Here is a 22,647-nt window from a genome sequence, read left to right on the forward strand (position 1 = left end):
CCATACTGTGTGTGTCCCATCATCGCAGATAATTTATGACAAATGTATAAAGTATATGTTTTATAAACTCATGTGCACCAGCCAGCGAATTAGCCTGAACAATTACTTAATGTCACACTCTTGTGGCGAAGAAATTTAATACACCTAGAATGTACCTACATATTTTCCTAAACTAACTAAACCAGGCTAATACGCTTTCCTGGAGTCATAAATGACCTGCAATGATGCGACACACACAGTATGGACGAATGTTCAGTAGTCAAAGGGATATAAATAGCACTCCTAAAGAAGATGCATTTTTGAGTAAGGTTGTCTCACAACCGGCCGTGATCGGGAGTACCATAGACAATGTAAGCACACTGATCTACCAGGAGATGGCATAATGCCCATTTTATACAGGAATTTATCAACTTAATTACAACGTTACTGTTGAGGCACTAACTACTGTAATTTACTGAAACTAAAAAGGTATTGAGACGTGTTTCAGAACTACACCTCAAAACTGACCTGTGATGTCTTTCCTTTTCATCAACAACTAACGTGATCAGATAGATGATGAGTCAGATAATAACATAACAGAGAAACAGAATGATTGCTGTAACTAGGTGCCTCTTCTTTACTCAGTCATGATAGACTGATGTTGCAATTGTTTGAGGTTTTGATCTTTCTTCCATTCCCACTGACACATTTTCTGGGAAGTAAGAGCATATGTAAAAAATATACTTTATTTTATTTTTTTCCATCACAGACACAAAGATAGAGTCAAGAGTATGATTATGTGACACGTAACACACAACAACTTGTTAAGTAAATAAATAAACATGGAATATGCAAACACCAATAACAAAAATCTAAACATCAACATGTTTAATGTTACCTGATTGTTTCTGGGGAATCATTTTAAATGTAATGACATACAATTACAGTCGCAGGCATTATTGTCCTATTTTCAAGACATAGCAGTGAGGTTAGGCCTACTCCCAAAGCAGGTATACAGTGGCAGAACATAAACAATCTCTGGTACTCCTAGTGAGGGTAGTGCCTCCTCTCTGTAGTCAAGACATAGCAGTGAGGTTAGGCCTACTCCCAAAGCAGGTATACAGTGGCAGAACATAAACAATCTCTGGTACTCCTAGTGAGGGTAGTGCCTCCTCTCTGTAGTCAAGACATAGCAGTGAGGTTAGGCCTACTCCCAAAGCAGGTATACAGTGGCAGAACATAAACAATCTCTGGTACTCCTAGTGAGGGTAGTGCCTCCTCTCTGTAGTCAAGACATAGCAGTGAGGTTAGGCCTACTCCCAAAGCAGGTATACAGTGGCAGAACATAAACAATCTCTGGTACTCCTAGTGAGGGTAGTGCCTCCTCTCTGTAGTCAAGACATAGCAGTGAGGTTAGGCCTACTCCCAAAGCAGGTATACAGTGGCAGAACATAAACAATCTCTGGTACTCCTAGTGAGGGTAGTGCCTCCTCTCTGTAGTCAAGACATAGCAGTGAGGTTAGGCCTACTCCCAAAGCAGGTATACAGTGGCAGAACATAAACAATCTCTGGTACTCCTAGTGAGGGTAGTGCCTCCTCTCTGTAGTCAAGACATAGCAGTGAGGTTAGGCCTACTCCCAAAGCAGGTATACAGTGGCAGAACATAAACAATCTCTGGTACTCCTAGTGAGGGTAGTGCCTCCTCTCTGTAGTCAAGACATAGCAGTGAGGTTAGGCCTACTCCCAAAGCAGGTATACAGTGGCAGAACATAAACAATCTCTGGTACTCCTAGTGAGGGTAGTGCCTCCTCTCTGTAGTCAAGACATAGCAGTGAGGTTAGGCCTACTCCCAAAGCAGGTATACAGTGGCAGAACATAAACAATCTCTGGTACTCCTAGTGAGGGTAGTGCCTCCTCTCTGTAGTCAAGACATAGCAGTGAGGTTAGGCCTACTCCCAAAGCAGGTATACAGTGGCAGAACATAAACAATCTCTGGTACTCCTAGTGAGGGTAGTGCCTCCTCTCTGTAGTCAAGACATAGCAGTGAGGTTAGGCCTACTCCCAAAGCAGGTATACAGTGGCAGAACATAAACAATCTCTGGTACTCCTAGTGAGGGTAGTGCCTCCTCTCTGTAGTCAAGACATAGCAGTGAGGTTAGGCCTACTCCCAAAGCAGGTATACAGTGGCAGAACATAAACAATCTCTGGTACTCCTAGTGAGGGTAGTGCCTCCTCTCTGTAGTCAAGACATAGCAGTGAGGTTAGGCCTACTCCCAAAGCAGGTATACAGTGGCAGAACATAAACAATCTCTGGTACTCCTAGTGAGGGTAGTGCCTCCTCTCTGTAGTCAAGACATAGCAGTGAGGTTAGGCCTACTCCCAAAGCAGGTATACAGTGGCAGAACATAAACAATCTCTGGTACTCCTAGTGAGGGTAGTGCCTCCTCTCTGTAGTCAAGACATAGCAGTGAGGTTAGGCCTACTCCCAAAGCAGGTATACAGTGGCAGAACATAAACAATCTCTGGTACTCCTAGTGAGGGTAGTGCCTCCTCTCTGTAGTCAAGACATAGCAGTGAGGTTAGGCCTACTCCCAAAGCAGGTATACAGTGGCAGAACATAAACAATCTCTGGTACTCTTAGTGAGGGTAGTGCCTCCTCTCTGTAGTCAAGACTTTCCTCAGTACCTCCGGACTGAACTGGTAGGTCAGTTTCTTCTTAACTTTTCTGATTTCTCCAGTCTTGCCGTAGTTCCGCAGGGCCCTGGCCATCTTCTGATAGGTCATCCTCTTCCTGTTCCCTTTCTGTGTGCCCCAGCGATTGGCCAGAGTCTCCTTGTTTTTAGAGGAGAACTGGAAGATTCCTTTCTCTCTGTCCACCCACCACATACTGTCCTTCATGTCTCCGTTCTTCAGCATGTCCAGGAGGAACTGGTACAGCCGGATCTTCCTCTTGTTACCTGGATAGAGAGATATGAAAGATATTTTACATGAATTTCATAATGGCAGAATTAATTCATTTCTATGGCTATTGTTGGATCATGTTAAAGGCTATTAGCAAGTGTGTGATCCCTGTATGTAATAGCCACCCAACAGATTTCTCCCCTGTAATGCTACTGTACTCAGTCTCACATGGAAGACTTATGTTTCACAAACAAATTAATTAATTAAGTCAGTCAGCACTCACTGGAGTCTCCCCCAAAAGGGACATGATCTCCATAGTCCTCTTCTTCACCCTCAGATACCTCCAGTGGGGGACTGTGGCCCACAGGTTCCTCCTCCTCTGAGCAGTAGTAACTAGGGGACACAGGGGCCTGTTGCTGGTAATACACTGTGTGGTTGTAGTACGGCATCTGTAGAGAGGAAAATAAATACAATTTGTCGTCATGATGTATTGTTGTACCGTATGTTTTGTTTAGCATTTATATGACATAGTACACACATTTCAGGGACCCATTTATTGCACAACTTCTGGCAGAAAGTATGCGAAACCACATAGCCTCTTCATCCAGGTAGTCCCATTGAGATCAAATAACTTGTTTCAATAAAGGAGCCCTGTCTGGCCATAAGAGAATTATGCTTGATCAGTTGTCTCTCTGACTTTGTGATCACATGCACATCATCATAGGAGGTTGGTGGCACCTTCATTTGGGGAGGAGGTGCTCGTGGTAATGGCTAGAGCAGAATGAGAGGAATGGTATCAAACACATCAAACACATGGTTTCCATTGGTTTCCATTGGTTTCCATGTGTTTGATTCCATTTGCTCCAGCTATTATTATGTCATCGTGTATCTGTTGATCTCCCCCAGCAACCTCCTCTATTGCACATACAGTTGAAGTCGGAGGATTACATCTAAACTCAGTTTTTCACAATTCCTGACCATTTAATCGTAGTAGAAATTCCCTGTTTTAGGTCAGTTAGGAGCACCACTTTATTTTAAGAATGTGAAAATGTCAGAATAATAGTAGAGAGATTTATTTATTTCAGCGTTTATTTACATCATCACATTCCCAGTGGGTCAGATGCTAGGGGTCATTATCCATTTAGAAGACCCATTTGCGACCAAGTTTTAGCTTCCTGACTGATGTCTTGAGATGTTCCTTCAATATATTGACATAATTCTCCCTTCTCATGATGCCATCTATTTTGTGAAGTGCACCAGTCCCTCCTGCAGCAAAGCACCCCCACAACATGATGCTGCCACCACCCGTGCTTCACGGTTGGGATGGTATTGTTCGGCCTGCAAGCCTCCCCCTTTTTCCTCCAAGCATAACGATGGTCATTAAAGCCAAACAGTTCTATTTTTGTTTCATCAGACGAGAGAACATTTCTCCAAAAAGTGGGATATTTGTTCCCATGTGCAGTTGCAAACCGTAGTCTGGCTTTTTTATGGCGGTTTTGGAGCAGTGGCTTCTTCCTTGCTGAGCGACCTTTCAGGTTATGTTGATATAGGACTCGTTTTACTGTGGATATAGATACTTTTGTACCTGTTTCCTCCAGCATCTTCACAAAGTCCTTTTCTGTTGTTCTGGGATTGATTTGCACTTTTCTCACCAAAGTACGTTCATCTCTAGGAGACAGAACACGTCTCCTTCCTGAGCGGTATGACGGCTGTGTGGTCCCATGGTGTTTATACTTGCATACTACTGTTTGTACATATGAATGTGATACCTTCAGGCATTTGGATATTGCTTCCAAGGATGAACCAGACTTGTGGACGTCTACAATTTTTGGCAGATTTTTTATAATTTTCCCATGATGTCAAGCAAAGAGGCACTGAGTTTGAAGATAGGCCTTGAAATACATCCACAGGTACACCTCCAATTGACTCAGATGATGTCAATTAGCCTATCAGAAGCTTCTAAAGCCATAGCATCATTTTCTGGAATTTTCCAAGCTGTTTAAAGGCAGTCAACTTAGTGTATGTAAACTTCTGACCCTCCTGGAATTGTGATACAGTGAATTATAAGTTAAATAATCTGTCTGTAAACTTTGTGTCATGCACAAAGTAGATGTCCTAACCGACTTGTCCTAACCGACTTGCCAAAACTATAGTTTGTTAACAAGAAATTTGTGGAGTGGTTGAAAAACAAGCTTTAATGACTCCAACCAAAGTGTATGTAAACTTCCGACGTCAACTGTACATCTGTGTAAATAAACGTTGCTTGAAGACCAAAGGATTGTATTAGTTTTGAAATGTCAAAATGGTCAGATTACCCTGAAAGAGAAAGTAGTGTAAGGTCAACTAAATAGAATCTAAAAACAATTGACAATGTCAAAATGTTAAGTATTTAGACACCTTGGCTTTTTCCACATTTTGTTACGTTACAGTCTTATTCTGAAATTGATTAAATCGTCCGTCCCCCCCTCGTCAATCTATACACAATACCCCATAATGACAATAATGACAGTTTAGAAATGTTTGCTAATTCATTAAAAAAATTTACTGAAATATCACATTTACATAAGTATTCAGACCCTTTACTCAGTACTTTGTTTCTCTCATTCTTCTCTGCAGATCCTCTCAATCTCTGTCAGGTTGGATGGGGAGCGTCGCTGCACAGCTATTTTCAGGTCTCTCCAGAGATGTTCGATCAGGTTCAAGTCCGGGCTCTGGTTGGGTCACTCAAGGACATTCAGAGACTTGTCCCGATGCCACTCCTGCGTTGTCTTGGCTGTGTGTTTAGGGTCGTTGTCCTGTTGGAAGGTGAACCGTCACCCCAGTCTGAGGTCCTGAGCGATCTGGAGCAGGTTTTCATCAAGGATCGCTCTGTACTTTGACTAGTCTCCCAGTCCCTGCCTCTGAAAAACATCCCCATAGCATGATGCTCCCACCACCATGCTTCACCGTAGGGATGGTACCAGGTTTCCTCCAGACGTATCAACTCCCTGACGTGTCACCTCCCAAGGCCCTTGTCCTTGATTGCTCAGTTTGGCCAGCTGTCGGAAGAGTCTTGGTGGTTCCAAACTGAACTTTTCCATTAAATAATGGAGGCCACTGTGTCCTTGGAGACCTTTAATGCGGCAGACATTTTTTGTTACCCTTCCCCAGATCTGTGCCTCGACACAACCCTGTCTTGGAGCTCTTGTCTTGGTTTTTGCTCTGACATGCACTATCAACTGTGGGACCTTATATAGACAGGTGTGTGCCTTTCCAAATCATGTCCAATCAATTGAATTTACCACAGGTGGACCTCCAATCAAGTTGTAGAAACATCTCAAGGATGATCAATGGAAACAGAATGCACCGGAACTTAATTTCGAGTCCCATAGCAAAAGGTCTGAATACTGATGTAAATAAGGGATTTCTGCTTTTTATTTTTTTAAACATTTGCAACAATTTCAAATAACCTGTTTTTGCTTTGGCATTATGGGGTATTGTGATGTCATTATGGGGTATTGTGATGTCATTATGGGGTATTGTGTGTAGATTGCTGAGGACTTAAAAAAAAAATGTAATCCATTTTTAGAACAAGGCTGTAACGTAACAACATTTGGGAAAGGTCAAGGGGCCTGAATACTTTCCAACAGTCAGAAATACAAAGTCATTGTCCTATCTCTCTCAATGCATTCTTTGATACATCTTTGATTTAGTTGTTGATTTTTACATTTACAGATGTTGGATCTTAATTTGATCACCTGTTTTTCATTTGCAGCAAGTTTCAACCCCTACAAAAAAAAAATGTCCATCATGTATAGATTGCTAACTTATTTTGTAATTTGGCACACAGAAACTAGAGCCCATGAGTAACTTGGTCAAAAATAATGATTGGTTTATAGGTGTCATTGTTATAAGTAATCTCACTTAATCCCTCATATGTGCCACAATGTTTTACCTAGAGACATTAAACTTTGTATTTTAGACGTCTTTCCACATACTGGACACATTTTCCTCAAGGACCCATAGGGTCTGTCAGGATATATTTTCTTCCATCTTGGACATTTTTGAAAACCTTTGAAAAAATGTATTCTCATGAACCCAAATAACACCATGTAGGCTCTTGGTTCAGTACGTAGGCTCTTGGTTCAGTATGTAAGGCTCTTGGTTCAGTATCTAAGGCCTCTTGGTTCAGTATGTTGGCCTCTTGGTTCAGTATGTAAGGCCTCTTGGTTCAGTATGTAGGCCTCTTGGTTCAGTATGTAGGCCTCTTGGTTCAGTATGTAGGCCTCTTGGTTCAATATGTAGGCCTCTTGGTTCAATATGTAGGCCTCTTGGTTCAGTATGTAGGCCTCTTGGTTCAGTATGTAGGCCTCTTGGTTCAGTATGTAGGCCTCTTGGCTCAGTATGTAGGCCTCTTGGTTCAGTATGTAGGCCTCTTGGCTCAGTATGTAGGCTTCTTGGCTCTGTATGTAGGCCTCTTGGCTCAGTATGTAGGCCTCTTGGCTCAGTATGTAGGCCTCTTGGCTCAGTATGTAGGCCTCTTGGCTCAGTATGTAGGGCCCTTGGCTCAGTATGTAGGCCTCTTGGCTCAGTATGTAGGGCCCTTGGCTCAGTATGTAGGCCTCTTGGCTCAGTATGTAGGCCTCTTGGCTCAGTATGTAGGGCCCCTTGGTTCAGTATGTAGGGCCCTTGGCTTAGTATGTAGGGCCCTTGATTCAGTATGTAGCGCCCTTGGAGCAGTGTGTAGGGCCCTTGGAACAATATGTAGGGCCCTTGGTACAGTATGTAGGCCCTTGGTACAGTATGTAGGCCCTTGGTACAGTATGTAGGCCCTTGGTACAGTGTGTAGGCCCTTGATACAGTGTGTAGGCCCTTGGTACAGTATCTACCATTCCAGTGTTTTACTTGCTACAGTGCCTTGCGAAAGTATTCGGCCCCCTTGAACTTTGCGACCTATTTTGCACGCCCAATTTTTCAGTTTTTGAGTTGTTCAAAAAGTTTGAAATATCCAATAAATGTCATTCCACTTCATAATTGTGTCCCACTTGTTGTTGATTCTTCACAAAAAAATACAGTTTTATATCTTTATGTTTGAAGCCTGAAATGTGGCAAAAGGTCGCAAAGTTCAAGGGGGCCGAATACTTTCGCAAGGCACTGTATATTGTATTTACTTCGCCACCATGGCCTTTCATTTGCTCACATCGTATATAGACTTATTTTTCTACTGTATGTTTTACTCCATGTGTAACTCTGTGTTGTTGTATGTGTCGAACTGCTTTGGGGGATCCTAATAAAATACTAAATAGACTCAATGAATTAGCCTCTAATTCATTGATGCAAAACGACAGATTTGTACCTTGTCAGCTCGGGGGTTTGAACTTGCAAACTTCCGGTTACTAGTCCAACGCTCTAACCACTAGGCTACCCTGCCGCCCCAGTACACAAATGTTGAAAATATTTCACAAATCTTAACATAAACCATTAGTCAAATTGACCCCCGAATTGGTTTATAAACTCAATAATTTAAAGGAAAACTTCAATCAAAAATGATATTTTGGTATCCCCCCCAGTAGTCCACTGTTGATAGAGTCCCAAAATGTTATGCATGTTATGCAAGTTTTCAAGATATTGGACTTTTAAGAGTCACATCATCACGATGATGCAAAAATGGGTGACACTTTGCTTCTTGAAAAGTCTTAATAACTTGAAAACTTGATTTGTTTTTGAGTGGATTTTTCCTTTAAGTAATAACTATAGGAATGATTACCTGCTGCATTCAAAGATAACCAACTGAAAGCACTAGACCAAACGTAACTTATGTCTTCCTTGAGGTATCGAGAGATAAACATGGTAATGCTTTCACTGATTGAACATAAAGGAAGATCGTTCCTACATGATAGAGTGCTTTGCTTTGTCAATCCAACTGATCTCGTGTCCTTTCTGTCATCCTGTGAACCCCGTTCATTGCTGGTCGCAACTATTGTTTTCCTGCTGTGAGAATCCCCCCCATCACCCCCCCACCCCACCCCACACACACTGCTGTGCCTCAGATTATGTGTCAATAGCAAGGTTGAGTAAATGAGGTGTAGCCTAGGCTATCCACAGCCCAGCGGTTGGTGGTGAGTGTACTCTATTCTCCTGCGCTCTACTCACAAGGCTATTGGTTGTGGCTAAAATGGTTCCTCACTCAGGAAAAGCACATTGTTGAGCAATCCTGTAGCTGCTTTCTGTAAGACAACAGTGTAGGCTATTACATAACATCCAGTCACCTCGGTGTCCTCCCTCTCAAAGACAAAAGAGTATTATCTCTAGATATTGTATATTGTTGATATTGGTATTGTGTACCACTATAGTATAAATGCCCTGTGAATCGTTGCACTGTGTGTGCTATGTGTTAGGATCGCTGTTAAACATTTGCTTTATGCCTATTAGACGTTTCTATTATTTATTTTATATTTTTCACAGCTACCACACTGTTCTCATCAGAAATACTGATTTCATTATACATTTTACTTGTCAAGATGATCAGAGACTAACCTGGTTAAGGGTCCCAGTCCTGGGTCTACTAGAGTTGGACTAGCCTGTGGGGTTAGGGGTCCCAGTCCTGGGTCTACTAGAGTTGGACTAGCCTGTGGGGTTAAGGGTCCCAGTCCTGGGTCTACTAGAGTTGGACTAGCCTGTGGGGTTAAGGGTCCCAGTCCTGGGTCTACTAGAGTTGGACTAGCCTGTGGGGTTAGGGGTCCCAGTCCTGGGTCTACTAGAGTTGGACTAGCCTGTGGGATTAAGGGTCCCAGTCCTGGGTCTACTAGAGTTGGACTAGCCTGTGGGGTTAGGGGTCCCAGTCCTGGGTCTACTAGAGTTGGACTAGCCTGTGGGGTTAGGGGTCCCAGTCCCGGGTCTACTAGAGTTGGACTAGCCTGTGGGGTTAGGGGTCCCAGTCCTGGGTCTACTAGAGTTGGACTAACCTGTGGGGTTAAGGGTCCCAGTCCTGGGTCAACTAGAGTTGGACTAGCCTGTGGGGTTAAGGGTCCCAGTCCTGGGTCTACTAGAGTTGGACTAGCCTGTGGGGTTAGGGGTCCCAGTCCCGGGTCTACTAGAGTTGGACTAGCCTGTGGGGTTAGGGGTCCCAGTCCTGGGTCTACTAGAGTTGGACTAACCTGTGGGGTTAAGGGTCCCAGTCCTGGGTCTACTAGAGTTGGACTAACCTGTGGGGTTAGGGGTCCCAGTCCTGGGTCTACTAGAGTTGGACTAACCTGTGGGGTTAGGGGTCCCAGTCCTGGGTCTACTAGAGTTGGACTAACCTGTGAGGTTAAGGTTAGGGGTCCCAGTCCTGGGTCAACTAGAGTTGAACTAACCTGTGAGGTTAGGGTTAGGGGTCCCAATCCTGGGTCTGCTAGTGGCAGGTGGAGGGTGTCGGTATCGGGGTAGCGATAAGGGTGGAGGAGCTGTTGGGAATGGACACTCTGGAGCTCTGTCAGGTGATTCCCTTGTGAGGAGATTTCCAACATGTCACTCTGATGCATGCCCCTGTCAGAGTGGTACTCCCAGCCATGCTCTGAACCATAAGAGAGAGATCAATAAGCCTTGTTATAAACATTATAAAGGCTCATACATGCTACATGCTAATAAGGAGTGATAAAGAATTATACCTGCAGGCTTTATAGAGAGACTGCTCATAAAAACAACTTCTCATTTTGAAAAACGTCTATGTGGCAGAAACATTCATTACAGTGTCAAAATGACTACGAAGTGTAAATAGGATCATTTCCCCTATAAAATCAGTCTTGTCCAAAACGGAGATTTGCGAGATGTTAGGTAAATGATATATCATGAAATGAAGGGTGTATTTCTATACTACCCATAAGGCCATAGCTGGCAGCACCCAAGTAATCATGCCCATGGTCAATGTGGTTTACATTTGAGATCCCTGTTGGGCTAGGGACCATCAATAAATTGCACAATGTACACAAACAATAAAAAAAGATCAATAGCTCCAAATTTCAATGACTTAAAAACCTCAAAACAACTGTACATTTTAGAAATTAATTTACAAATATTGAAAGCATTTAATGAGACAACTAAAAGATGTGCAACATTGTCCCATTTATATTCTGTAATTTATTGATGGTCCCTAACATCCCCAGAGATAGGTTTCCCAAAGTGAAACCAATTTTGCCATGGTCGCACACCAGCCGGGCTGAAGCTAATTGGCAAAAAATAATTTGGCTAAATCTTCCCACCTGCGACCACACAAACGAGACACCCACATCAAACCACACCCCGAAACCAACTCACGTTTGAATTCAGTCATGACCGCTTGCATGTAACCTTAATTTATTTTTATTGTATACTTCTTGAATTGACTGAATTGAAATATAATTGACCCCAACCCCGTTGGACAGCTTTTCAATCTTTAACGTGTGAAACGTTACCACTATTACTCATCGAGTGTATTTGCCACTCACCATCGTGAAGTTCTCCGACATTGGTGAGATATGAGTATAACTCCGCTGGTGATCGATAAATCTCAGGATCATATGGGATTATTTCTTCAGATGCCTTTTGTAAAAGAAAGAGCAGAACATTTTATACACGCCAAAAAAAGAAGGTAGATAGAAAAAGTTTGCCTAATGTGTTTCAAAGAATAGGTATCCGCATATACTAGGCCAAGTACATATCTTACTCTTATGAGATATACTGTAATACACATCTCATTAGATATAAATACAGAGTTCATCATATATTTTACAAATTCATAATGAACATTTTGTAAATCTGGAAAATGTACTCACATTTGATCAGTGGTGTAAAGTACTGAAGTAAAAGTACTTTAAAGTACTACTTAAGTACTTTTTAATCGGGTATCTGTACGTTACTATTTATATTTTTGACAACTTTGACTTTTACTTCACTACATTCCAAAAGAAAATAATGTACTTTTAACTCCATACATTTTCCCCTGACACCCAGCAGTACTCTGATCTGGACTCACTAAACGCAAATGCTTCATTTTGTAAATTATGTCTGAGTGTTGGAGTGTGACCCTGACTATCCGTACATTAAAAAACATTAACATCTTACCGTCTGGTTTGCCTGATGTAAGGAATTTGAAATTATTTATACTTGTTACTTTTGATACTTCAGTATATTTAAAATCAAATGATTTGAGACTTTTTCTCAAGTAGTATTTTACTGGGTGACTTTTACTTTAGTCATTTTCTGTTAAGGTATCTTTACTTTTACTCAAGTATGACAATTGGGTACTTTTTTCCCACCGATTTATATACAATGTAGCACATTTAATTTTCATATGTACTAATCTCCCAGCCACATTAGTAAAAAACAAGAGATCATACAATACTCACAAAGGACATGATGACTTTCAAAAACACAGTTATAATCCTAAAGAAATTGAGAAATATCCTTTTGACTTAATTCCCATTAATTTTGATTGAATTTCTGATGGAAGTCGTTTAGTCGAATATTACAGTTGACCACTATCAGACCAAAACTACGCAGAGAGTATTAAACCAAGACCATAATACACTTTCACTTTTTTTCATCTTCGGTCTGATTGTCACTCAGTTCCTGAGTTCCTGAAAGTTGTTGATTTGTCAGAGGATGTGAACCAATCATATTCACATTTGTGAGTTTGGTCTCACTGTTTTCTGCCTCTGGTTTTAACAATGGGTCAACCTATCTTTCAGGATTTTAACTATTATATTTGTTTTAAAAGCACTAAAATAATTGTCTTTCAAGCCTGTGAAAGATGAATAAGCAATTCCCAAGATATGTCACTGTGTTTTATTTCACCAAGATATGTCACTGTGTTTTATTTCCCCAAGATATGTCACTGTGTTTTATTTCACCAAGATATGTCACTGTGTTTTATTTCACCAAGATATGTCACTGTGTTTTATTTCACCAAGATATGTCACTCTGTTTTATTTCACTGTATTTATTTGTATTGACTGATATTACGCTCATATTTGTCACCAAATGTTCCATGGTCTCTTTCATTGCTAATCCTAAAAACTATTTAAAGCGTTCTATAAAATATTATTGATATGCAGTCCAGGATGAAAGGGTTATAACAGACCTACTGTATATAGTTATAACAGACCTACTGTATATAGTTATAACAGACCTACTGTATATAGTTATAGACCTACTGTACATAGTTATAACAGACCTACTGTATATAGTTATAACAGACCTACTGTACATAGTTATAACAGACCTACTGTATATAGTTACAACAGACCTACTGTATATAGTTACAACAGACCCACTGTATATAGTTACAACAGACCTACTGTATATAGTTACAACAGACCTACTGTATATAGTTACAACAGACCTACTGTATATAGTTACAACAGACCTACTGTATATAGTTACAACAGACCTACTGTATATAGTTACAACAGACCCACTGTATTTAGTTACAACAGACCTACTGTATATAGTTACAACAGACCTACTGTACGTATTATCCGTATTTGAGAGATATCTCAACCGGATAAGAGGTTATTGTTGAAGAGGTTTGAGAGATATCTCAACCGGATAAGAGGTTATTGTTGAAGAGGTTTGAGAGATATCTCAACCAGATAAGAGGTTATTGTTGAAGAGGTTTGAGAGATATCTCAACCGGATAAGAGGTTATTGTTGAAGAGGTTTGAGAGATATCTCAACCAGATAAGAGGTTATTGATGAAGAGGTTTAAGACATATCTCTACCAGATAAGAGGTTACTGTTGAAGAGATACGTAGTGATACAGCGATTCATAGTGATATACAGAGATACACAGTGACACAGAGTAATAGCATAGCCATCAGACGTAGGTCTCTTTGTTATGATACGATTATTATACTCTTAGGGGGGGGGGAAAGGGATTTCCACAAGGGTTCTTCGGCTGTCCCCGTAGGAGAACCCTTTTTGGTTCCATGTAGAACCCTCTGTGTAAAGGGTTCTACGTGGATCTTAATAGGGTTCTACCTGGAACCAAAAGGGTTCTATATAGAACCAAAAAATAGTTGTTCAAGGGTTCTCCTATGGGGACAGCCGAAGAACCTTTTAAGGTTCTAGATAGAACCTTTTTTTCTAAGAGTGTAAATTACATGTATGGTTTTACATGTTATTTTTATTTCACCTTTATTTAACTAGACAAGTCAGTTTAGAGCAAATTCTTATTTTACAATGATGGCCACACACACACACACACGCACACACACATACGCGCTCCTAAATGAGGAACTAAGATTGAACTATCACATTCAATTCCTTATTAGATACAATGACAATGAGAAAAACAACTGCAATCCACCCCAGCACAAACATGCCTAGGAATCAAGATGCATGGATTGAATTGTATAGTTTTGCGTACGTGATGGTACAGAAAGACATCATTATTCTCATGATTGGTGGAGACAGAGTGTTTTTGTTGTTGTGGACAGTTGCATCACATTGCTGGCCTCAGGCCTACGGGTATACAGGTTGTTTGTGGACTCCAAATTATAATCTCTATAAAAATAAAAATATATTTTTTTGTATAAATCTGCTTTAAAACAAGAGGCTAGTATCATCACTAACATATATCTTATTACTGTCAATGTGTGAAGATTCTTGTGTTCTCCTGACATGTTGGAGTGTGCTTCACCACAGGAAGTCTGTTGGATCTGAAGAAACATCGTCTCTCTCTTGCACAACTGCTCAGAGAGCGTCTTCACATTAACTGTCATTCTTAGTCCCCCCCCCCCCAAAAAGCACACTATTCCCTTTTAGAGTGCACTACTTAGACCAGGGCTCAGGAGGGCCCATAGGGCTCTGGTTAAAGTACTGCACTACATAGGGAATAGGGTGCCATTTTGGACGAATCGTCTGTCTCAGATATACAAACCTGAAGTTATGGAAAAATACAGGATGAGGTCTGTTAGAAAAAGAAAATGTTTCAGAGTTCTATAATTTATTTAAGAATAGAAGGGAAATCCAAGAAGTCACATGGGTACACACACACACACACACACACACACACACACACACACACACACACACACACACACACACACACACACACACACACACACACACACACACACACACACACACACACACACGTGCCCAATCTCTATCTCTCTCTCTATCTCTCTCTCTCTCTCTCTCTCTCTCTCTCTCTCTCTCTCTCTCTCTCTCTCTCTCTCTCTCTCTCTCTCTCTCTCTCTCTCTCTCTCTCAATGACACAAGGGTTGACCACACCAAAATAGCATGTGATGATCTGTATCAGTTCTGTGTGTTGTTCAACAATGTGGGATTGGTTTCACCGCCTGCAGGTCTTTATCTGTCGGGGCACATATACTACAGATCCTCCTGCCACAGAGACACAGGAGCAGCAAAAGGCCACAGCAGCCAACCTCACCGACCACAACACACACAGCTCATCTCCACCTGAGGCCCCACAGAGAAACAACCCTGGCTACCGGAAACCGTGGAAAGTAGGCAGTGATGTACAGAATTGTTTGGGTATCGGTCCTAACAGTATTCCGTTACAATGTACTGTAAAGTGTATCTCTTTCTTTCTTTAATTTGAGTATATGTATGGACAGTGAAAATCCTATATTAGTGTGTTAGGCTGATGCATAATGATTGAATGTTAGCTCTGTCTCCATCTGCTGGCATTTACTAGTAGACTCACTGTGGTCATTAAAGATCCCATGGCATTTATCATACGAGTAGGGGTGTTAACCCTGGTGTCCTGGCTAAATTCCCAATAAGACCCTCATACCATCATGGCCACCTAATCATCATCCCCAGCTTCCAATTGGCTCACTCACCCCCCCTCTCCTCTCCCTTGTAACTATTCCCCAGGTCGTTGTTATAAATTACAATGTGTTCTCAGTCCATTTGCCTGGTAAAATAAGGGTTAAATACAAAACTATGTTTTAAAACTCACTAATGAATCCCTCTTGAGCAATATTGGATAGATCAACAGCCAGAGAGAATGGTACCAAAATACAGGCCTGACGTATTTTACAAAAAAAAAAAATAGCTTAATGATTACTGGTATTTGGACGTGCTGTACCAATCAACGAGATCTGTTATCAATAATGGCCTAGGGTGATATCATATTAATGCTGCTGCAGAGAGCGATGAAATCCCCCAGCACGAACCGGTGATTGCTACCCGGGGAATAAATTATCCAGGCAGCAGGCGCTAGAGAGGACCCCCCCCCCCCCTTCCCCTTCCCCCAACTGTCGAACAGAAGGAATCTCATCTATACACTACCGCGTCCGGTGGAACATCATGTCTGCTATGAGGACGTTGACGGTCGCGGGATTGTTTCTGGCGTTTTGCGCGTTGGGACTCATAGCAGTCGCAATATGTACTGACAATTGGTACGAGACGGATGCGAGGAGGCACAGGGAACGTTGTAAGAATTATTCCAACAAAAGGAACGACCCTGGATTCATCTATATCTCCAACCAGAACCTCCCACTCCGTATGCTACCGAAGGAGAATAACGTGGAGAGGAAGAGGTCGAGTGGAGGACTCCTCCTGCGGGCTAAGCGGCACTTCTTGCCCCCCGCCCCGGCCATGGAGTCCCTCTGCAGTCGGCAGTACAACTCCACCATCTCCGGGCTGTGGAGGAAATGTCATCGGGAGGGATTCGACCTGGAGACAGAGGATCTCATCTTTAAAGGTTTCATCATTTGATCACGTCACATGATAAACCATATGTTGTTTACAGCCTATATAATGTCAGTGGCGCTATAGTCTTTGGTGACAAGCCCTATTTATGCTCGTTGATGTGTGGTGAAATCATCATCGGAATTTGGGCGCTATCCGAGGTGCTGAATGCTGATTTAGCGGTTAGCGGTCCGCCCACATTCAGGCCTATATGCTGCAGCAACTAGGCTTTGCATCCATCATTTGATTCACAATGTGACACTACTGTTTGATTTATTTGTGCCACCTCAACGTTGTTAGGGAGTTCACGGGGGCGTACTGTACTAGACTAGGCCTACTCCTCTGTGTGATGCTTTCTGAGAGAAGCCTACAGGCAACAGAGCTGCAACGAAGACTCTAAGCCAATAAAGAAGAAAAACCCGTTTTATAAACATTGACAATATGTGATGAATCTATGCTACTAACCATTTAATTTTTTTCCTCTGGTAGACAACATATGCAATAATCTATTTTTTTTTTGTCGATTCAATATGGCCTCTCCGTGTGAAACTACGTGTTGTTTTTGTTCCTTCTCTGCAGGTTTAGTTCAGCGCTGCACACCAATAAAATACTACTACTATTCTTTAGCCCTCCCCAGAAAGCTGAGCATCAATATAATCAAGACTATTCGTCAGGATGAGTGGCACGCACTCCGTAAGTTTACCCACAATATCCCCTTTTTAATCTTCATCTCTGTCCAGGCGAAGAAGAAGAAACTGTAACAACAATGTCAACTCATAATGATCCCGACTTAATAACAGACATTATAATTCAGTAAAAAATATCCTTCATAGAGGAATTACCATATTATAAGCCGTATTAGAATACATAATAATTGTTATTTTATTCAACTAGGCAAGTCAGTTAAGAACCCATTTTTATTTACAATGAAGGCCTACCCGGGGAACAGTGTGTTAATTGCTCAGGGGCAGAACGAAAGATTTATACCTTGTCAGCTCAGGGATACGTTCTAGCAATCACTTTTGGTTACTGGTCCAACGCTCTAAACACTAGGCTACCTGCCGCCCCAAAATCATAACGCCTCATACATGCTTTTAACAAGTTATGAAGCATTGTCCCTGCAGGTTTTAGGTAAAGGGTTAGCAAGATTGTATATTTGCTGACGTTTTTGACGTTTTGATCAAATTCCTTCATCCAATTTTCTCGCTCCCTGTGTAGACCTGCAGAGAATGACAGTCAGTTTCATCGGCATGGCTGTGTCCATCATCCTGTTTGGCTGGGTGATCGGAGCTCTGGGCTGCTGTCAGCAGCATGACCTGATGCAGTACGTAGCGGGACTGCTCTTTCTCATGGGAGGTAAGTGGAGAACTGTTTTATAACACACACACGCACGCACACACACGCAGCACGTAACAGTACTGTTCTTCCTCCTGAGAGCTGAGTACTGAGAGTTGCTGTACAGTAGAAGAACAGAGCAATACCACAAAGCACCACTTGGGGGCGTCAGTGTTTTATTTTTTATGGAGAGTGATGCATTGTGTGAGTCCTACCATGGCACCATATTCCCTATCACAACAGCCCTATGGGGGTATTAGGGTGCCATTTGGGACGTAGGCATTGTCCTGCTCGGCAGAAATATGCTGAATTCTAATCTACCGCAAATCTAGTCACTCCTGTAGAATCTGAGAGGATTGGATAGATATACGTATTATCTTGCCCTCTGATTGGCTTGGTAAGAATCCGCTCAGCTCGGCAGGAGTGACTAGGTATTAGGGGACTAGGGAGTATGGACTAAGGTTCGATTTGGAATACAGGTATAATTATAATACCATCGACAAATGCATGAAACGGTTCATATATAATTGTCCATGTATGTAGAGGATGGCTAGAATGGAAGAACGTGTGTCACACGGGTGAAATAATCCCCCCACTCTCTCTCTCTCCCCTCTCTCTCTCACTCTCCCTCTCTCTCTCTCCCCTCCTATCTCTCTCTCTCTCCCCTCCTATCTCTCTCTCTCCCCTCCTATCTCTCTCTCTCCCCTCCTATCTCTCTCTCTCTCCCCTCCTATCTCTCTCTCCCTCTCTCCCCCTCTCTCTCTCTCCCACCTCTCTCTCTCCCAACTCTCTCTCTCTCCCCCCCTCTCTCCCACCTCTCTCTCTCCCCTCCTATCTCTCTCTCTTTCTCGGCCTCTCTCTCTCTCCCCCTCTCTCCCACCTCTCTCTCTCCCCTCCTATCTCTCACCCTCTCTCTCTCCCCCTCTCGCCCACCTTTCTCTCTCTCCCCTCCTCTCTCTCACTCTCCCCCTTCCATCTTCCCTCTCCTCTCCCTCTCTCCCCCCTTCCATCTTCCCTCTCCTCTCTCTCTTTATCTCTCCCCCCTTCCATCTTCCCCCTCCTCTCTCTCTCTCTCTCTCTCTCTCTCTCTCTCTCTCTCTCTCTCTCTCTCATCAGGAACATGCTGTATCATCTCTCTGTGTACATGTGTAGCAGGGATCAACTTCCAACTGTCCCGTTATCCTCGGTATATGTATGGGATCCCAGAGGACATCAGTCACGGATACGGCTGGTCCATGTTCTGCGCATGGGGGGGCCTAGGTCTCACCCTATTGGCCGGCTTCCTGTGCACGCTGGCTCCTTCCCTCTACCCCCCCGTGCCTCACACTATGGTAGAGAGGCTGCAACGCAAGCCTCGACATGAGAACGGCTGTGTGTGACACCATAGAAATAGAATTACTATTTGACTTCAATGGGAATGTTCATTCTAGTAATGGGAATGTCCATTCTAGTAATGGGAATGTCTGTTCTAGTAATGGGAATGTCCGTTCTAGTAATGGGAATGTCCATTCTAGTAATGGGAATGTCCGTTCTAGTAATGGGAATGTGTGTTCTAGTAATGGGAATGTCCATTTTAGTAATGGGAATGTCCATTCTAGTAATGGGAATACCCATTCTAGTAATGGGAATGTCCGTTCTAGTAATGGGAATGTCCGTTCTAGTAATGGGAATGTCCGTTCTAGTAATGGGAATGTCCGTTCTAGTAATGGGAATGTCCGTTCTAGTAATGGGAATGTCCGTTCTAGTAATGGGAATGTCCGTTCTAGTAATGGGAATGTCCGTTCTAGTAATGGGAATGTCCATTCTAGTAATGGGAATGTCTGTTCTAGTAATGGGAATGTCTATTCTAGTAATGGGAATGTCCATTCTAGTAATGGGAATGTCCATTCTAGTAATGGGAATGTCCATTCTAGTAATGGGAATGTCCATTCTAGTAATGGGAATGTCTATTCTAGTAATGGGAATACCCATTCTAGTAATGGGAATGTCCATTGTTGTAATGGGAATATCCGTTCTAGTAATGGGAATGACTATTCTAGTAATGGGAATGTCCATTCTAGTAATGGGAATGTGAATGACCATTCAAGTAATGGGAATGTCTGTTCTAGTAATGGGAATGTCTGTTCTAGTAATGGGAATGTGAATGTCCGTTCTAGTAATGTGAATGTCTGTTCTAGTAATGTGAATGTCCGTTCTAGTAATGGGAATGTCCATTCAAGTAATGGGAATGTCTGTTCTAGTAATGGGAATGTCCGTTCTAGTAATGGGAATGTCCGTTCTAGTAATGGGAATGTCCGTTCTAGTAATGGGAATGTCTGTTCTAGTAATGGGAATGTCCGTTCTAGTAATGGGAATGTCCATTCTAGTAATGGGAATGTCCATTCAAGTAATGGGAATGTCCGTTCAAGTAATGGGAATGTCTGTTCTAGTAATGGGAATGTCCGTTCTAGTAATGTGAATGTCCATTTGAGAATGTCTGTTCTAGTAATTCTATTTCTATGTGTGGCACTCTGCCAAACCTTCAACTCCCAGTGACAGGAGTGTGTGACCGTGTCAGTATCTGCCAGACTTTCCAGTGACAGGACACTCATCCCTCTTGTCCCTTTGACAGTCAGTCATCCCTTCCTCTGAAAAAAATATGTTGATATGTGCTGGTCTGACTGGACTGGGGACGTTACCCAGGGACTAAGAAGTAAGATCTGTCAGACACACAGCATTGATTGCACAAAGAAAAGAAACAGACAAAAATATTCTGTCTCTCAAGCTTGAAGGGAATTTGTTAGGGTTGGATGATGACAGTTTACTGAAGAGGATTTCAAATCTTCTTCTGGTGCTTTCTTTTCTTCTGTCCTCCTCCTCCTCTTCCTCCTCCCTAACCAAAACTGTCAACAGCTACAGAATTATATTTCTGTCCCATAATGAATTGTGTAGTGGAGAATTTACTCTAGTAAATATCTTCCTGTACCTTTGACCTTTGATGCTGGTTCTACAAAATTGAAGAAGACAGAAGAACAATGATAGCACCAACTTTAAGGGTTGAATTTCCACTGCAATGTTCACTTAAGGGCTCTATTCTGTCCGGATCTCTGAAGCATTACAGGTCTCTGAAGAGTTACAGATCGCTGAAGCGTTACAGATCTCTGAAAAGTTACAGATCTCTGAAGAGTTACAGATCTCTGAAGAGTTACAGATCTCAGATCTCTGGTTCCATTCCATTACAGATCTCTGAAGCGCTACAGATCTCTGAAGAGTTACAGATCTCTGAAGAGTTACAGATCTCTGAAGAGTTACAGGTCTCTGAAGAGTTACAGATCTCTGAAGAGTTACAGATCTCTGAAGAGTTACAGATCTCTGAAGAGTTACAGGTCTCTGAAGAGTTACAGATCTCTGAAGAGTTACAGATCTCAGATCTCTGGTTCCATTCCATTCCAGATCTCTGAAGAGTTACAGATCTCTGAAGAGCTACAGATCCCTGAAGCATTACAGATCTCTGAAGAGTTACAGATCCCTGAAGCATTACAGATCTCTGAAGAGTTACAGATCCCTGAAGCATTACACATCTCTGAAGAGTTACAGATCCCTGAAGCTTTACAGATCTCTGAAGCGTTACAGATTGCGCAATAGAAATGTAAATGTAAGATTGAGCCGACGTAATGCAGCGTTTACCGTGAATGCAGTATCCACTAACGCAGGAACATTACCTTTAAATTTCAATCATGATGTAACGCTGAACCTCCGCTATACTTATTGAATAGAGCCCTTAGTCTCCCACTGACGTCAATGCATGGCCAAGTGAAAATTCCACATGTTCCCCTAGATAAGACTTAATAAAGTTGAACATTTAAATAATATGGATGTGTATTCTCAGATTTTTGAAGAGCAATCATGTGGTATTCCTTTATGTTCCCACTGAAACCAAAATAATATGTAAATTACATTTTGAAAATGTATGCAGGTTTGCATTTGTATGTATTCAAAGAAAACATGAGCATTAATTAAGATACAAGACTATATTTGATGGGAAATGTTTGGATGTTTTTTCTGTTTACTGATCATGATAGCCCGTCCAATCAAGATATTTTTGAAAAATAAAATGATGATACAAACTGTTGCTCTTGTGGTGGTTAAATGTATACTACTATTATACAATAAAATACATAGGGTTCCATTCAATACCATGCAGGGTTCCATTCCATATAGGGTTCCATTCCATATAGGGTTCCATTCCATACAGGGTTCCATTCAATACAGGGTTCCTTTCAATACCATATAGGGTTCCATTCCATATAGGGTAACATTCCATACAGGGTTCCATTCCATATAGGGTTCCATTCCATATAGGGTTCCATTCCATACAGGGTTCCATTCCATATAGGGTTCCATTCCATTCCATATAGGGTTCCATTCCATACAGGGTTCCATTCCATATAGGGTTCCATTCCATATAGGGTTCCATTCCATTCCATACAAGGTTCCATTCCATATAGGATTCCATTCCATTCAGGGTTCCATTCCATATAGGGTTCCATTCCATTCCATACAAGGTTCCATTCCATATAGGACTCCATTCCATATAGGGTTCCATTCCATTCCATACAAGGTTCCATTCCATATAGGATTCCATTCCATTCAGGGTTCCATTCCATACAGGGTTCCATTCAATACCATATAGGTTTCCATTCCATATAGGGTAACATTCCATACAGGGTTCCATTCCATATAGGGTTCCATTCCATATAGGGTTCCATTCCATACAGGGTTCCATTCCAT

The 22,647-nt window shown here is 42.0% G+C and overlaps 2 protein-coding genes across 4 annotated transcripts; one reads left to right on the top strand and one right to left on the bottom strand.

The window, feature by feature from the left end:
- Window positions 1-706: 706 nt before the first annotated feature.
- Window positions 707-12,438, bottom strand: LOC109867434 (transcription factor PU.1-like). The gene is made up of 5 exons (XM_031801614.1): window positions 12,225-12,438; window positions 11,325-11,418; window positions 10,215-10,414; window positions 3,164-3,329; window positions 707-2,936 (listed from the first exon to the last, which is right to left on the bottom strand). The coding sequence occupies exons 1-5, from the start codon at window positions 12,231-12,233 to the stop codon at window positions 2,617-2,619; spliced, it is 789 nt and encodes a 262-aa protein (XP_031657474.1). The 5' UTR covers window positions 12,234-12,438; the 3' UTR covers window positions 707-2,616.
- A 2,706-nt stretch (window positions 12,439-15,144) lies between these two features.
- On the top strand, window positions 15,145-21,985 carry LOC109867060 (transmembrane protein 178B-like). Of its 3 annotated transcripts, none has more exons than XM_031801589.1 (4): window positions 15,145-15,350; window positions 17,122-17,235; window positions 17,761-17,898; window positions 18,994-21,985. In XM_031801589.1, exon 4 carries the CDS (start codon window positions 19,237-19,239, stop codon window positions 20,410-20,412), a length of 1,176 nt encoding a protein of 391 aa, XP_031657449.1. In that variant the 5' UTR covers window positions 15,145-15,350; window positions 17,122-17,235; window positions 17,761-17,898; window positions 18,994-19,236; the 3' UTR covers window positions 20,413-21,985. The 3 variants fall into 3 exon arrangements, with proteins under 3 accessions (XP_031657449.1, XP_031657452.1, XP_031657451.1); XM_031801592.1 differs by lacking the exon at window positions 15,145-15,350 and adding an exon at window positions 15,361-16,555 and having other exon boundaries at window positions 17,170-17,235; XM_031801591.1 differs by lacking the exon at window positions 15,145-15,350 and adding an exon at window positions 15,363-16,555.
- Window positions 21,986-22,647: the final 662 nt, after the last annotated feature.

The sequence above is a fragment of the Oncorhynchus kisutch genome, linkage group LG22, assembly GCF_002021735.2.
Source record: "Oncorhynchus kisutch isolate 150728-3 linkage group LG22, Okis_V2, whole genome shotgun sequence".
NCBI lineage: Eukaryota > Metazoa > Chordata > Actinopteri > Salmoniformes > Salmonidae > Oncorhynchus > Oncorhynchus kisutch.

Excerpts from the sequence above, each read along its gene's own strand:
- LOC109867434 (XM_031801614.1), bottom strand. Across the intron at positions 3,330-10,214 it reads CCCTAACCCTAACCTCACAG|ATGCCGTACTACAACCACAC; the intron begins GTTAGTTCAACT and ends TCCTCTCTACAG. Across the intron at positions 2,937-3,163 it reads CCCTTTTGGGGGAGACTCCA|GTAACAAGAGGAAGATCCGG; the intron begins GTGAGTGCTGAC and ends CTCTCTATCCAG.
- LOC109867060 (XM_031801589.1), top strand. The coding sequence starts at position 19,237 with ATGAGAACGGCTGTGTGTGACACCATAGAAATAGAATTACTATTTGAC.